Here is a 15533-nt window from a genome sequence, read left to right on the forward strand (position 1 = left end):
GTGGGCAGCACTTCACACTGAGCAGCCGGTCAAAACTCTCGGGTTCCACGAAGAGGCTCTTCTGCAAAGCAGCCAGCCACTCTGCAGACTCTGGGCCGCTTGGATGTTCCCTGGGGGTACAAAAAACCAACTTGATTCAGAGCCTCCAGCCTTGGAGCGAGGCTCGTCTCTGACACTCCTACAGCATGGTCCTGGCTTACCTCAGATCTGCCTGACAGATGACAACCGCGTTGTGCTGGCTGTGAGGAGAGGAGGGCACTGCAGGACGGGTGGCAGGCAGAACAGAAGAGCAGCTCCTTTTTAACTGGAGAGTTATGTGGCGCCTGTGGCCTTCCTTCAGATGGGCTACAACTCCCTGCCCATTGGGCATGCTGGCTGAGGCTGTTGGGAGCTGTATTCTCACTGCATCTAGAGAAAGGCCGTAGCTTCTCAATCCTGATATTTGTTCCTCTTGAGGTGTGCACAGTAAAGTAGTTTAAGCTGCAAGGCCTGCAGACCAAGGATGTGTTTTCTGCACCAAGAAAGGCTGGATTCTGTGGGCTGAATAATCAGTGATTCACTTTTGAATGGATTCACTTTTTCCTGGAGGGGGGGGTTGTGTGTGAACCACATTAAACTGTCATTGCGCACACCCCAATCTCTGAGGGGTTCAAGCGCTTACCCAGGTTCGGTTTCCTTGGAGTGAAGGTGACTGGAGACTGTGGTGTCTTTAGGATATATGATTTTATTTACATATGTAAACAATCTGAGCATAAGGCAGAAGGTGCTCACAGCGTCAACATGCCAACAGATCTTGCTTCTCAATTAGGTTTCTAGGGGAGTCCCCAAAACTATAGCTTGGGATGCAGCAAAGAGAGTAAGCCCCTCTCTCTCTCTTTCCAGCTCCTAGATCAGACTAACTCAAAAACACACAGGCCCTGGGATGAGGGGGGAGGGCTCACTATTGGGGTCCCCCTCTCATCTCCCTGCTTGGTCTGGGGAGATGTTTTCAGGGGCCAGGTCAGAGAGCAGAGAGATTCTTCTCCAGCCATGTCACAGGTTTAGCAGAACTGGCTCACCGGTTTGGTTTCTTTGCCTGTCAAGACACAGGTCAGCTGCAGGGTGGAGGCTGCCTCTAAAGGGTCTGCCAAGAGGAGGGCAGAGCAACTGTCAAGCGAAAGTAGCATAAAGCTTTTTTAAAAACATGTTTTTAAAGTTGTTTTGTTTTAATGTATTTTAAGGTCCTTTTTAATGCTTTAAAGTGTTTTAGTGCTCTTGTTTGCCGCCCTGGTCTCCTGGGAGGAAGGGCGGGATATTAATTAATTAATTAATTAAGGTCTCAGATGCTTTCTGGGAAAAGGTGCATGTGGGGGGATGGACCAAGAGTGATGCCAGGTGCCTGTGCTCTTCAGTATCTGTCAGTGCAGACGGGTGTGCACCTTGGGATGGGCCAGGGCAGGATGATTGCCCTCAAGAACAGCAGGCGGAGTGTGGAGGAAGCCCACACTCCACCTAATTCTGTTGTCAGGAGAAACCAGCCTGCTGCCTCCTCGCCAGGATGTGGCTTCTTCGCCGTGCTTCAGCAAGCATGAAGTAGCCCCTTTTATTTATTTATTTATTTATTTATTTATATCCCACCCTTCCTCCCAGTAGCAGCCCAGATTGGCAAATCACTAAAAACATTTTAAAATAATAGATTACAGACTCTAAAATACAAAATCTTTAAAAACATGTTTTTAAAAGCTTTGAAAAAAATTTTTTAAGTTTAAAAACATCTTAAAAAGCAATTCCAACACAGACGCAGACTGGGATAGGTCTCAACTTAAAAGGCTTGTTGAAAGAGGAAGGTTTTCAAAAGGCTCCGAAAAGATAACCAAGATGGTGCCTGTCTAATATTTCAAAGGGAGGGAATTCCACAGGGAGCCCAGCCCGTTTCTCCTGGTGCTCTTCCCACCTTCTTCCACCCTTCCTTCCTGCACAGGCTGATAGAGCTGCACTCGCCTGACAGCCGGAACACCCTCATCCTCCGCTGCAAGGACACAGCCACGGCACACTCCTGGTTCATGGCAATCCACACCAACATCACGGCGCTCCTCCCGCACGTCCTGGCTGAGCTCAATGCCATGCTGGCTGCCGGCAACACTCCAGGGAGCGGCAGGGAAGTCAAGCACGTTGCGTGGCTGGCGGAGCAGGTGAGCGGGAGGGGAGGGGCCAAGGCAGGGCATGGCGTGCCTGCGATCGGTGGCTGCTTGGCTCAGTGCAGTAGAGGGTAGAAAGCTCTTTGGGAGGGATATTGATGGCTCGGCTTGCCAGCTGGTGAGGGAAAGTGCACTCTCCGACGCAGCTTACTGTCAGTGCTTCTTGTGACTGGAAAGAGTCTTCTCCCTGCCCAGCACGAGGCCAGAGTCCTGGGCTGAGCCGATTCGCTCTTCGTCCTGCAATGAGCTTTAGAAAATGCTTTGCCCTGGGGGTGGGAAGACTCTTTGCCTCTGGTGGGAAAATTCCCATCCTGTATTCAGGCAGCGCTGGATGTTTCTCTTTCTGCTGACAAGGGCCTGGAAGCTGCTGTGCTCTGGCCCGCTTGTCTTGGCGTGGCTGCATTTGTTCAGCTACAATATTGTGTGTGTGCTGTTTCCCCTGATAGGCTTGCTAACCCATGCGAGACCATCTGTGTCAGCTCTTTGCATAGTAGGTGGGCCCAGTGCTGCCCTGGTCCCTCGGAGGCTCTAGGGTTGCCTTTGCCAACTTGGTGTCCTCCCAATGCTTTGGATTCCCATCTCCCATCAGCCCCAGCCAGCATCGCCATTCTCTAGTGAGCCCCGTGATTATACAGCTCTGCTGGCCGGTGGGAGTTTGTCATCGGGAGATTTGGAGTGAGGTGTCACCAATATGTGGGTGACACCCAGCTCTGTCTCTCTGTTCCATCTGAATCAGGAGAAGCAGGAGAGGTGTTAAGGGAGGTGGTGATGGGCTGGATATGGGTCATAAACTGAGGCTGGATCCTGAAAAGACAGAATATGTCCAGAGTTCTCATGTCCAGGAGGTGGGGAGACGGCCTGTCCTGGATGGGATTGTGCTCCCCTGGAAGGATCAGGTCCACAGCTTGGGGATACTCCTGGATTCAAACTTGTTGCTGGAGGCTCAGGTGGCCTCGGTGGCCAGGAATGGCTTTTTCCATCTCCAGCTGGTTCACCAGCTCTGGCCCCTTTTGGACGGAGTCAACTTGGCCCACTGTACTCCATGACTTGGTAACTTCCAGGCTGGATTATTGCAATGCGCTCTATGTGGGACTGCCCTTGAAGACAACGTGGAAACGTCAACTGGTCCAAAATGCAGCAAAATGTCTGCTTCCCACAGGGCTGCAAAGCTGGTCTGCAAAGCTTCCCCTCATCCTGCTCACAGCGTGCCTTGGCAGCTTCTTGCAGGAGGACTCCCCCGTATACGCGTCCCGTGCCCCGAATTGCTTGCTGTGGCTGTGGAGGCTGCCTCCTGACAGGCTTCTTTCTCTTGGCTCCCTGCAGGCCCGGCTGGACGGAGGCCGACAGCAGTGGTGCCCAGCCCTCTTGGCCATGACGGAGAAGGACTTGCTGCTCTATGACAGCATGCCATGGACAAGAGATGCCTGGGCATCCCCCTGCCACAGCTACCCGCTTGTGGCCACCAGGTACTGTGTGTGTGTCGGGGGGCAGAATCATGTGAAACGGTAAGGGGGAGGTTGTGGGGCAGCTAGTCCGTAAACTGGGGTTCCCTTGAGGGAGGAAGCTTAGATGCCCATGGGGGGGGGACTCCAAACAGCCTTGGAAACAAATGCACAAAACTTACTGGCTGACCAAAGTTTGCTTCTCTGCCTTCTCCTGCTTTTGTTTTGATTGTGGCTCATTGACAACCTAGAAATGGGGGGGTGAGAGAAGGAGCAGTGTGGGGGGGGCGTGGTATTTTCTGCCTTAGAGATTCCCATTGGTTGCCTGGGGACATCTTGGGTTTTGTGACTGGGCAAGTGGCTGTTCGTAATCCTAGACTTGAGGGCAGAATCTCCCTGGGGTGCGTCCAATATTAGGCTCAGAGTAGACCCAGTGAAATTAATGGCATGAACCAGAAATGCTTAGAGCCTCTAGGCTGGTTTTGGATGGCTTAAATTAAGTTGATGTTACACAGACTTAACTGGGTGTTTTTGAATGGGCTGTGAGTAGCTGTGGCAACTTCTGCAACTCTCAATAAGTTTACGGGACTGAAGCAAACTGGCATATATTTGTTCCCTTCCGAAGTTTCATTTGGCAATGCTTATGTGTCGTCACAATCATGAGGTCTAGGAACTTGCTAAAAAACAAAACAAAAACACAGTGTCCGATACAACTGTGAAGTTGCTGCATTTGTATGCTGACCAGAGACATGCCAGGGTTTTAGCTGACCCAGTAAAACTCGGGCAAGACAGATGCAAGGGTTGGGAACTAGAGCTTGGGCATGATTAGGAAAAAGCTGCAGCAACCAGAGCACCTGCTGGTAGTGGCCCAGGTGCAAGGCTGGTTTAGATTCCAGCCTGCCCCATCCAGAGGGCTTGGAGAGTACTTAGTCACAAGCTCACACCACGACAGTGGCTAAATGCCCACCAAGCAAAGACTTCACGCGTTGGCACGTGGCCCAAATAATGTGACTTTACAGGTCTCCCAAAAAGTTCTGAGGGTCAGAACCTGGAGCTCTTGGCAGTCCTGGCATTATTGAGACCGGCAGGTTTTTGCCTGAGACCAACTCCGTTCTGTGCCGTGCTGCCAAGCTGTTGAAAGGCCCAAATTGTGTGTGCACACCAAAAATGTTGGTGGGGGTAGATTTGGAGAGACTGATTGCTTTCCCCTTTTGCTGTTAGGATGGGCTAGCTGAGACCAAAGCCCGGCAGCTCTGGGTCTTGCTGGAGGGTTGGGGTCGATGGGGGCAGGGAAAGCTGCTAGCTTGCAGACGGCTCTCCCTGTTCCTGTCATTGCAGCAGCAGGAGCACTGGTCATGTTCCCACTTCCCGTTGGAAGCCTCCCCTCCGAGCCCCAAAGGGGTGTGGCTGCTGGCGGCAGAAGTTCCTGCAGGCTTGCAGCAGCTGGATTCGCTTAGGGTCCCTCCCAAACATCTCTGTAGCCAAAATCTGCTGGAAAAGACATTCTCTAGCCTGAGCCATGGGAGCGTAGTGCCTGCCCTGTCCACCAGTGCCCACATGCCAGGTTTCCCTGCTGTGCCCGGTTTGCAGCTACCTGATGCAAGCGGCAGGTGGGTTTCCAGATTACTTTCCAGATCATTTGAGAGGGGGGCCCTTGGGGAGCCTTTTAGGTGAAATAGGGGCCTCCATGAGACAATGGAACGTTTCTGCAGTGCCAAATGAGGGAATCCATCACCTCCTGGGCATATTCAGACCCTCAAGAGCTGCAGGTGCCTCAGCTAGCGGTTTCTGCAGCCCCTCCTTGCTCAGAGGAACCCACCGTCCTCCCTGCCGGTGGGGTTGCTGCTTCCTCTTGTTGACCCTTCCTCCCCCTCCTCCTCCTTCCACAGGCTGGTGCACTCTGGCTCAGGCCATAGATCGCCCTGCATGGGATCAGACCTCACGTTTGCCACGCGGACGGGCTGCCGCCAGGGCATTGCAATGCACATCTTCCGCGTCGAGACCCACCGGGACCTCTCTTCCTGGACCAGAATCCTGGTGCAAGGCTGCCATGCCGCTGCAGAGCTGGTCAAGGAGGTCTCTTTAGGTAGGCCACCAGACGTCCTGTCTCTCTGAAGCGTAGCTGGGGGTCCCTGCCTGAACTGCTGGGGGAAAGGCCTGGCCCATTCATGGCCTTGGGCAGGAAGTGAATGCGTTCCTCTTAGAGGGCAGGCCTTAAAGCAGGTGGAGCACCCACACTTGCTTGGCTGTTGCTTAAGCTGAACAGGAGAGGAGCGGGGGAAGAACGATCTGCCTCTGCCAAGCTCTGCTTTTGCCCTTGAAGGGTGCATTTTCTCAGGCAAAACTCACATCCAGGCTGAAATGCGCTCATTCAGGTTTTGTTATGTGCCTTCAAGTCTATTACGACTTATGGCGACCCTATGAATCGGGGACCTCCAATAGCATCTGTTGTGAACCACCCTGTTCAGATCTTGCAAGTTCGGGTCAATGGCTTCCTTTATGGAATCAATCCATCTCTTGTTTGGCCTTCCTCTTTTTCTACTCCCTTCTGTTTTTCCCAGCATTATGGTCTTTTCTAGTGAATCATGTCTTTTCATGATGTGTCCAAAGTAGGATAACCTCAGTTTCATCATTTTAGCTTCTAGTGACACATTCAGGTGTTGGTGCCAGTAAAAATGTCAGAAGAGTCCTGCAGAAGGATCAGGCCGAAGGGGGCCCAACTAGGCCAGTATCCTGTTCTCGCAGTGGCCAACCAGATGCCCTAACAGGAAGCAGGACCCAAGCGCAATAAAACACTCTCCCCACTTAGGATTCCCAGCAACTGGTGTTTACAGATATACTGCCTCCAAGAGTGGAGGTAGAACAGGGCCATCATGGCTAGCAACAGGGATAGCGTAGCCTTGGTAAAGGCTAGTGGTTGGAATGGCTGGTTGGTAGAAGTCCGACTGATGGCAGAATGATTGAATCATAGAATCATAGAATAGTAGGGTTGGAAGGGGCCTATAAGGCCATCGAGTCCAATCCCTGCTCAATGCAGGAATCCAAATGAAAGCATTCCTGACAGATTGGTGTGTGTGTGTGTTGTCACTTGGGGGGTGGGAGCAAGGTGTGCATTGTGATGCTGGTAAGTTAATCTGATCCCTCCGGGCTGGTTGGCTCAACCCCACTTATGCAAGATGCAGACACCTGTAACTTGATCTGCCGGCAGGAAGCTGAGCACCTGGGGAAGAGGAGCTTTTGTTCCTGGTGCTTTGAAAAGGTCCCAGCCTGTGGTCTGAAGGCACATGAGGCCAGCTCCCTGCTGAAGCTAAGCAGGGTCAGGTGTGGCCAGTACCTGGATGGGAGACTGTTTGGAACCATATGGAAGCCCCCTTGTCTTTCTATCATGAAAAGAAAGGCAGGGTGGAAATGAAATAAAGAAATAATAAATAAAAACCAGGCTTTGGCCTGCAAGCAGCTGAAGGAGAAAGATATCCCAGAGTCAACGCATGGCTCTTCAGGAAAAAAAGCTCCCAGAGCCGATTCCTGTGTTTCGGGCTCCCTCTAGAGTCCAGAAGAGAATGGCACCAACTTTGCCCAGGCAGCGTTCTTGTTGCAGCTGTCCTGGCTGCAACGTGCGGAGTCCTCCGTGAGCCTTTCACCAGCTCTGTGTCCTCCAGGTGGGCTGACTGGGGCAGATGGGAGTTTATGTCGAAAACATTTGGAGGGCACCAGCTCGGGTTGAAAGGCTGTCCTACATTATTTGGTTTTGTATCAGGGAAGCGCCTGGAACTTTGCCTTCCATTCAAAGGTAGCTGTTTTTAGGATCATGCAGCAAGCTTTACTGCCAGATGCAGTTTGTCCAGTTTAGAGACTTGTTCACAAGGCATTTTTAAGTAATAGTTGTGTGTCCAAATGGACACCCAGTCCTAACATTTGGACACCCAGTAGGCAAAAATTGACACACTAGATTTAATCAGTGAACCAATAACACAAATTCAGATTGGAAGCCACTGAAACACTGACTACTAGAGGTATGAAATTTTAGTGAAACTGAATAGAAACAGTAGAACATAGGGGAGCAATACACAATCATTCATAGGGTTATTACAAACCACCAGTCTTTCTGGAAAACTTCGTAACAAAATCTCTCTCCCTTGCATGCTGTGCTGTCGGGTTCTCTGTATCTTTTCCCTTAAGAATTCTGCTACGGCAGATCACAAGCAGCAGTTTTTAATTCTGCTTTGCTTTTGTTGTTCATGTATTTACTGGTGAGTGGGCAGACTAGTAAGAATGTTGCTAGGCTAGGAACTTGTGTAAATGCATTTGCCAGGCTGCATTCACTCTGTTTTTATTTTTTGTTAATTTTGACCTACATTTGCCTCAGTCCAAATGTTAGGGTTTGTACATGGTAGAGAGGCTTCGACATGTGCAACAAGCCATTTGAATGGGAAAAAAAAATGGACGCCCAGTAACAGTTCCTTTAAAAATCCCCTGCTTGTTGGCTTGCTGCAATTGCAAATGGTCCGTGACCCTTGGCCCCTCCTGGGGTGCCAGTGAAATGACACAGCTTTTTTGACATGTACCAAGCTGACCTTCATTTTTGCAAGGAATGCAAGGAAAGACTGGTGGACATCTGTGGCCCTCCAGATGTTGCTGAACTCCGTCCAATCTGCCTCAGCTACCAGCATGGCCAGGGACGATCAGAGTGGCAGTCCAGCACATCTGGAGGGCCACAGATGTTTCCCACCCTGGCATACATGATTAGGAGAGAGGCCTGAATCATCTTTGGGTTGGTTTTCCTGAACTAGTTTAACATTTATTTTCTTTCTATTTTAAGCATGTATAAACTGCTTAATATTTTAAACATCTCTAAGTGGTCTACAATATAAATCATAACCCGTATAATAAAACAAAAATGCAGCCTAAAACCAATAAAACAGCAGTAAAAAACATGTAAAAGCATAAAATATTCAGGGGATTCATTGTGAATGGCATTTGTGAGCTTGATGGGTGAGAAGGAATTCTTATTCAGTCAATTCAATTTTTCTTGATGCATGAAGTCTCCAGGCGACTTGCAGCATTTAAAAACATATAAACCATGACATAAAATCAGAGCCTGGGTGACGCAAACCAAGACAAGCCTGCTGTCGTCTTCTGCCTTCTATCTGAATGACAGCCTTGAGTAAAATCCAAAGCTGTTCTCTTTTCTTTTTCTGGGGACAAGGGCATCCCAAGGGTGTAAAACCCTCACAGCAAGAACTGGGCTGGCCAGCCAGCGTGCCATGTCCCTGACATTCTTCTGTGCTTTGTCACCATGAAGCTGGTGTTCCTTTTTCTTCCTGTGCACAGATAATGTTCCATGGAGTCCCTGGTGCTTCCTGGCAAAAGAAGGAAGATTCCAGCAGCCCTAGCTTGAAAAAAAGCACTTCACAAATTATCCAAAATTCCCGTGGCGGGGGGAGCCGTGTTGTGCCAGGGGATGGATGGAACTGCACATGTTCAGACTCGCCTTTAGTTAAAGCAGAGTTTCCCGAGGGGCTGAGTTCACAGAGCAATTGTGATACTTGGGAAAGCGCTTTATCCTAAGCAGCTCCATAGGCCTCCCTACCCAGTGCTGTCTACACTCAGGGCCAGGGCCCTTCTGTACTCAGACCAAGTGCTCAAGTGCTAATCTGTGGCTGGAGACTCATGGAACACCCAGGCACAGGCCTGAGTAGGGCCCAGATCGTCTTGCCTCGCCTTGGCATGACTAGCAGATCCTCCTCCCACACCTCCCTGCAGCCATCAGATGAGCATCAGCACCAATCAAGTCTTACCTTGCGCATCAGTGTGAAAACAGGTTGTGCAGCTGCGTGAAGCAGAGGCTGTTTCATCTAGGTCTAGCACAGCAAACCTTTTGACCCTGATGGTGGCTTTGATAGAAGGACTTAAGGAAGAAACTCAGCTTATGTGTGTTTATTTTTCAAGGATGGGGAGGGATGCAGCAGCAGCTTGCCATAGAAGGATGTGGGCCTATCTGCTCCCAGTGGCCATTTGTCTGACATTCGTCTGCTTGTGGCCTAGGATGTGTCTTGAACGGCCAAGAGGTCCGCCTCATGATCCACTATGAAAATGGCTTCGCTGTTTCCAGGGAAGAGGCAGGCTCTCCCAGCGTCCTTTATCGATACCCTTTTGAGAGGCTGAAAATGTCTGCGGATGACGGCATCAGGAACCTCTACTTGGATTTTGGGGGTCCGGAGGGGGAGTTGGTGAGTAGGGGGATCGGGCCTGGGCTGGTTTAAGGGCAAGGAATTTGAATGGGCTGCACTGATACATTTCCGGGTTCATATTTGGGAGACTGACAGAGCTACTTCTGTTGGTAGAAGAGCTATATTTACAGTTGTAGCCTGCAGTGTACCATGAAATCAAAGCTGGTTTCACCAAAAACAGATCACACGAGGCCCTCAGTTTAGCATCAAATGTATAATGAAGGGCTTCAAGAAGCAAAAAGAGTTAAAAAGAATTAATTGCCCCAATGCACTAAGGGTGATCAGTTCATGTATTGGATGTGGATTGATTTTATGTTGTTGTTGAACAGCATGTGCTGCTGTTGTTAAATTGTGCAATATATAATATTCTTTTAGCTATTTTTGTATATGTTTATATGTTTTCATTCTATTGTCAGTTGCTTCAGTATGCCTCACGGGAAGTGATTCATACATGAAAAAGTAGTAGTAGTAATAATAATAGAATTAAAAATAACAACAATGGACAGTGTTCACCTACGTTTCTTCTCCCACAGTCACTGGAGCTGCACTCCTGCCCCAAGCCCATCGTTTTTGTGCTGCACACATTCTTGTCCGCCAAAGTGACTCGCCTGGGGCTGCTGGTGTAGGAGCCGAGGGCCGCCAGAGGTCACCAGGCAGTGGTGATGGCGCGGCAGCAGCCGGAGCACAGAAGGAGCGGCACAAAAGACCCGCCTCAGAGATCTCCTCTGGCATCGGTGCCTTGACCAGGACTTGTGATTGGCAGCTGCGTTGCGGACACAAGGCCGTGGAAGAGCTTTGGCTGAACACTGCGGCTCTTGCAGGGACTGCCTTCCCGGGGTGAAGCAGCTGAAGGAGGGAGAGGTGGCCGTGGGGGTAGGATGAAGGGGAATACAGCAGCCAGGGAGGCTGCATGAGCATTCCCCCTGCCTGCCTGCCTGGAGTTCAGCACTGCTCTGAAAACCCCACAGTCATCTTGGCAGCTGGCAGTTGTGGATCATGCCCCACAGGGAGGTGGGAGGTGACCCTGCCTGGCCAATAGAGCAGCTCTTCACCTGGGGTATCATGAAGCCATTTCTCTCATATCACTTATACCAAGTGTGCCTTTTGGTGGAGGAAGGAAGAAGGGGGCAGGCACCAACAGTCATGGCGGCAGGGAGACCAGCTAAACGCTGGGCTGTGTGCCTGGCTCTGCTGTGCTGGAAGTGCTGTATGTCAGGCCGCGGGGGGGCTGCACCCTCTGCAGGCAGGTCTCGGGAGAGGGGCTGGCCTGGCAGTTGTGCAAGGAGGAGTGCAGGGCCACAAGACTCTCCCTTTTTATTATAATTCTCAAGGAGGGGCTTAACTTAGTTCTGGGTTCCTGGCTCAGGTCAAACAGTGACATTTTGGGGTGAACTGAGAGCACTGTGTTCCTTCAGCGGGGGCGGGGGGCATGAGAACCCTTCTTGCCCGCAATGCATGCAAATTGCAACCAAGGCTTGGGTGCTGTGATCTCTGGAAAACTCTGTGCTTTGGCGCGGGAAAGAGCTGACCTCCAGAGGGGAAGGTGCAGCACAGGTGTTGAAACCAAAGCTGAGCAAAGAGGCCTGTCGGGAGGGCTCCCGTCTCAGCCTTTTTAGGGTCCTGAGTTCACTTGATGTTTCAGGGGTGGAATGTCTTAAACAAGCAGCCGTGGTGCTCAGGCCTGACTGCAAAACCTCTGGCAGGGCTGCCTTATCACTTACTTTCTCAGGAATACTTCCTGGGGAACTGAGATGCCATCTACGGAGCAGCCTTTTAACCAATAGGATTGTGAGGGCCTGCTCTCTAGAGGTAAGCTGTACTGGCATCCTTTCCCACTCCGCTGAGAGGGCAGCGTCTGCACAGCATACCTAAGTGGGTTTAAACCCCACGGCTGCCTCTTGGAACCACAAGAATTCTAGGACTGTGATGGGGTGGGGGTCCCCTAAGCGTTCTGCATTCCCCAGAGGGAATGTTCATACATCAAGGGTGGGGGAGTCCGTGACTTTCTAGAGCAGCCTTTCCAACCTTTGGGTGCCCAGATGATGTTGGACTACAACTCCCATCAGCCCCAGCCAGCGTGGCTAATGGTCAGAAATAATGGTAATTGTAGTCCAGTAACATCTGAAGACCCAAACGTTGGGAAAGGCTGTTCTAGAGCACAGCAGTACAGGTTGGAGGCAGAAGGTGCAAATGTGTGTGTGTGGGATATTGGGGGCAGTCAGAGCTGCTCCTTCCAGCTCAGGGCTAGGGCCATGCTGGCAGGGGCTAGTGTGGGGCACAGGTTCCCCACCTCTGGTCTATACCATGCAAGGCTGGGTCTGGAGGCCCTCCTTGGCACCCTCCCCACCCTCCCCTCAGTGTGTTTGCCTCAGAGCTGAAGACCTTTTTAGCTAAGTTCTGGTAGCGTGCTGTCTTCCGGGTGTTGATGGACTCCATCTCCCATCAATCCCAGCCACCATAGCCAATGGCAAGGCATGATGGGAGCTGCAGTCTACCAACCCTGGCTTAAAGTGAGAGTCCCTTTTCCCCTCCTGCCTCTCCACCCCACGTTTTTCTCTCGGGGTAGAGGGTTTTGGAGAAGGGCACTTCATGACGTTTTGAAACGGAGCATCATAGCCTTTAAAAAGGAAGCCCTGTTCAGACCCCATTTGTGGTTTGCCAGATTCCACCAGGCAGTGGTCACACACAAGCTGTGCTTTGCTATCACAAGGGCCAGCAACTTCATTTTTTAAATTGGTGGAATCACAAAACACGCCTGCTTGTGGGAGTGAGGAAGAGGAGAAGTGTTAGGACAGAGGTGTAGGGGAGGGCAAAGGAGTGTTCTTTGGATCCTTCACCAAGTGGGACTGAGCTGAAACCTTGCTGTGACTGCCTAGGAGTTCAGAGTGGTCATTTGCTCTATTTGATAACACAGCAGCCTTTTACCAAAGTCCTGGACAGTGGGGGGTGGGGGAGAGTGGAAAGGAAAGTCCTCTTTCCCTGTTCCTGAGGATTCCTGGGGCTTTTGGAGACAGGAGGGGGCAGAGACTTCCTGTGCTCCAAAAAGAGCTCTCTTAGCCATGGGGGGAGGCAGCAGAGGGATGTCCCAAAGGCACAAGGCATGCTTGGTGCATCGTATGACCACGGACCAAATTTTGCAAAGAGGAGGGGCCAGCTGTGTTTGACCAGCTGGTTCTTTTGAGAAGGTGAGGCAGCTGGGGGATGGAGGTAGCATCCTCAGGTTTGGGAGTAGCCGAGGGGGGAGTAATTGGGGAAGAGTAAATGATAACAGTAAGGGTGTGTGTTGGGGGGGGGTCTCTTGTATAAAGAGTGCTTAGTCACAGCAGGGCAGCTTCTGCAACCAAACGTCCTGAGTCCCAACTGAATATATAGCATAGAGTGGTGAACTTGGCTTTTTAGTAGAATGTGGCAAGATGCGCTGTGGCCCGGTGGTAAAAGGAAAGAGGCAAAGGAAAGTGGTCTAGCATTACAAGGGGGGTTTGGAGACTGCAGGGGCTATAAGCAAGGACTAGAATCCCTGTCTAAGGCCTCTGCCCCTTTCTTCTACACACCTTCAGGTGTCTCAAGGCTTGAAACTTCTTAATGGAGCTTTATAATTAAGCAGGCATCTGTTCTAATGTGGTCCCACAGAACGGTGGAAATAGTGCATATATTTATGTATGCATGCTTTATCAGTGGAGGACGTGGTCCGTGCCAGCTTCAGCATTGCACAAGTGTTGCGTTTGAAAACCCAGAAGAGTTCAGCTCTGCTCTGTCACCCTTTCTGTTCGCTGAAGGATAATTGCAAGCGAGAGCTGGGTCACTTGTAAGGCTCCTTCTCTGTGGTGGTGTAAGCAGCAAAACAGTTGAGAGACAGTTATTGCCCATGCATGTAAAAGGTGTACTTTGACCTTCCAAAACACACTTGAGCTTTTCAGGCTTCCCATTCAGTGTGATTCTGGTGGTTGCCAATGGCTAGCACTTGTGCATTGTACAAACACCAGCAGAGCAACTGTTGTGACACACAGGACCAGGCACTGCTTTGTGTGTTTTGACTTCTCAGACAAGAGTTGCATATTCTGGCTGGCCTTAGTAGAACTCTTTTAAATAGTGCTTGGGGATCACAGTGATGGGGGACCACCTTACTGCAAAACAAGATGGGCTTTCAAAAATAAAATGATTAAAAGCCCAGATAACTATGGCTTGCAGTTTGGTAGTCAGGTTCCCACTCTGAACACTTTAATAGAACTTTCCCTCAAAGTTGTGTAACATTCAGATTTTTCCACAGGTATGTGGGGGGGGGGACATGCTAGCTTGTTCAATGGTTTTGACCCTGAACAGTGAGCAATAGAGATGCCTGGCCCATCTAGCCTTTGCCTTTGTTGCCTGGCCTGTCTTCGCTGTGCAGCCCATTAGCCTTGGAGCAGGGAACACACTGTCCCATTCTCCGTGGAGTTGCATCCCGGTGATTCTTGCAAGATTAATGTTTTCAGTTAACAATTTATTTCCCCAACCATCAACAATCCCATGTACTGTCTGGTTTCCTTAGTTCTCTAGCTGGGATTTCCCAGTTGCTATTAGACATGAGTCAGGAGTTTACAACTTGGGTAAATGCAACTTAAAGGCCCAAAGTGCCAAAGATGAGACTTTTTGAAGAAATATGCACAGAAACCACTACAAAATAAATGTGTTTATCTTGTGTAAGCTCTGTGTGTGTGTGTGTGTGTGCGTGTGTGTGTGTGTGTGCGTGCGCCCACACACGCTCTAACCTTGAATATTCAAGCACAGTCAGTAATACTGCCACAATCAACCTAAAATGTACAACCAACTTTATTTTTGTATTCTTTGTAAATGGTATTTGTACAAGAACAATGTCTTTTTTCTGAGGTTTTTAATCTTAAATGTTGGAGTCCCCAGGTTACCAAATCCACATAAATCAGGCTGTGATATTTGGACAGTTTATGGTCTTCACAAGCAAAGGAATAGTGCATGTGCTCTCTAGCAAATACATGGACACTCTCCAGCCTTTGAGCTGCAGGTTAACTGTGTAGTATAGTACATTACAATGGAAAGGTGACTAAGGGTGAGTGTCACCTTTGTGTTGTGTATAATAAAGGTGTAAATGCTTTTAGTCTTAATTCACTGGCTTGTGTTTTTTGGGGGAAATGCTTTTCAAAATCGGGGCAAGGGAGTCGCTCTAGGTTCGTTGCTGTGGAATATACGTTGCTGCTCACCAAATCCATGTTAGTGAGTTGGATTTGGGATTAATGAAGGGGGGGGAAGCGTAATGGGTAAGGTCACAGACACAGATAAAGAGACAGGCTGTGAAGGGGGCGGAACATTATAGAATCACCTCTTCTAATTAAAAAAAATACAACTTACACTTAATCTATCCCTCCAGAGCCTTGCAGTATTAAGAATATAAGAGTCCTGCTGGATCAGACTGAAAGAATCATCTAGTTCAGCATCCTGTTCCCACAGTGGCCAAGATGCCTCTGGGAAGCCCGTGAGAAGGACCTGAGTGCCACAGCACTCTCCCCACTTGTGAATCCCAGTAAATGGTATTCAGATGGCAGAACATAGCCATCAGGGTTCGTAGCCATGGATAGCGTTATCATCCATGAATTTGAAATGAAATGAATTTGTTTAACCACCTTTTAATACAGCCATTCAGCTGTCACTTGGGGATCCAATTCCACAGTTTT

At 49.9% G+C, this 15533-nt stretch overlaps 1 protein-coding gene across 1 annotated transcript in view; it reads left to right on the forward strand.

The window, feature by feature from the left end:
* Positions 1 to 14966, forward strand: part of SNTB2 (syntrophin beta 2) — a 34033-nt gene extending 19067 nt beyond the window's left edge. The window contains exons 3-7 of the mRNA XM_061594719.1: positions 1961 to 2171; positions 3501 to 3643; positions 5509 to 5705; positions 9665 to 9849; positions 10383 to 14966. Of these exons, the coding sequence (XP_061450703.1) occupies positions 1961 to 2171; positions 3501 to 3643; positions 5509 to 5705; positions 9665 to 9849; positions 10383 to 10475 (829 nt within the window). The 3' untranslated portion in view covers positions 10476 to 14966. The remainder of the gene's footprint in view (positions 1 to 1960; positions 2172 to 3500; positions 3644 to 5508; positions 5706 to 9664; positions 9850 to 10382) is intronic.
* Positions 14967 to 15533: the final 567 nt, after the last annotated feature.

The sequence above is a fragment of the Rhineura floridana genome, chromosome 13 (genome assembly GCF_030035675.1).
Source record: "Rhineura floridana isolate rRhiFlo1 chromosome 13, rRhiFlo1.hap2, whole genome shotgun sequence".
Taxonomy (NCBI): Eukaryota; Metazoa; Chordata; class Lepidosauria; order Squamata; family Rhineuridae; genus Rhineura; species Rhineura floridana.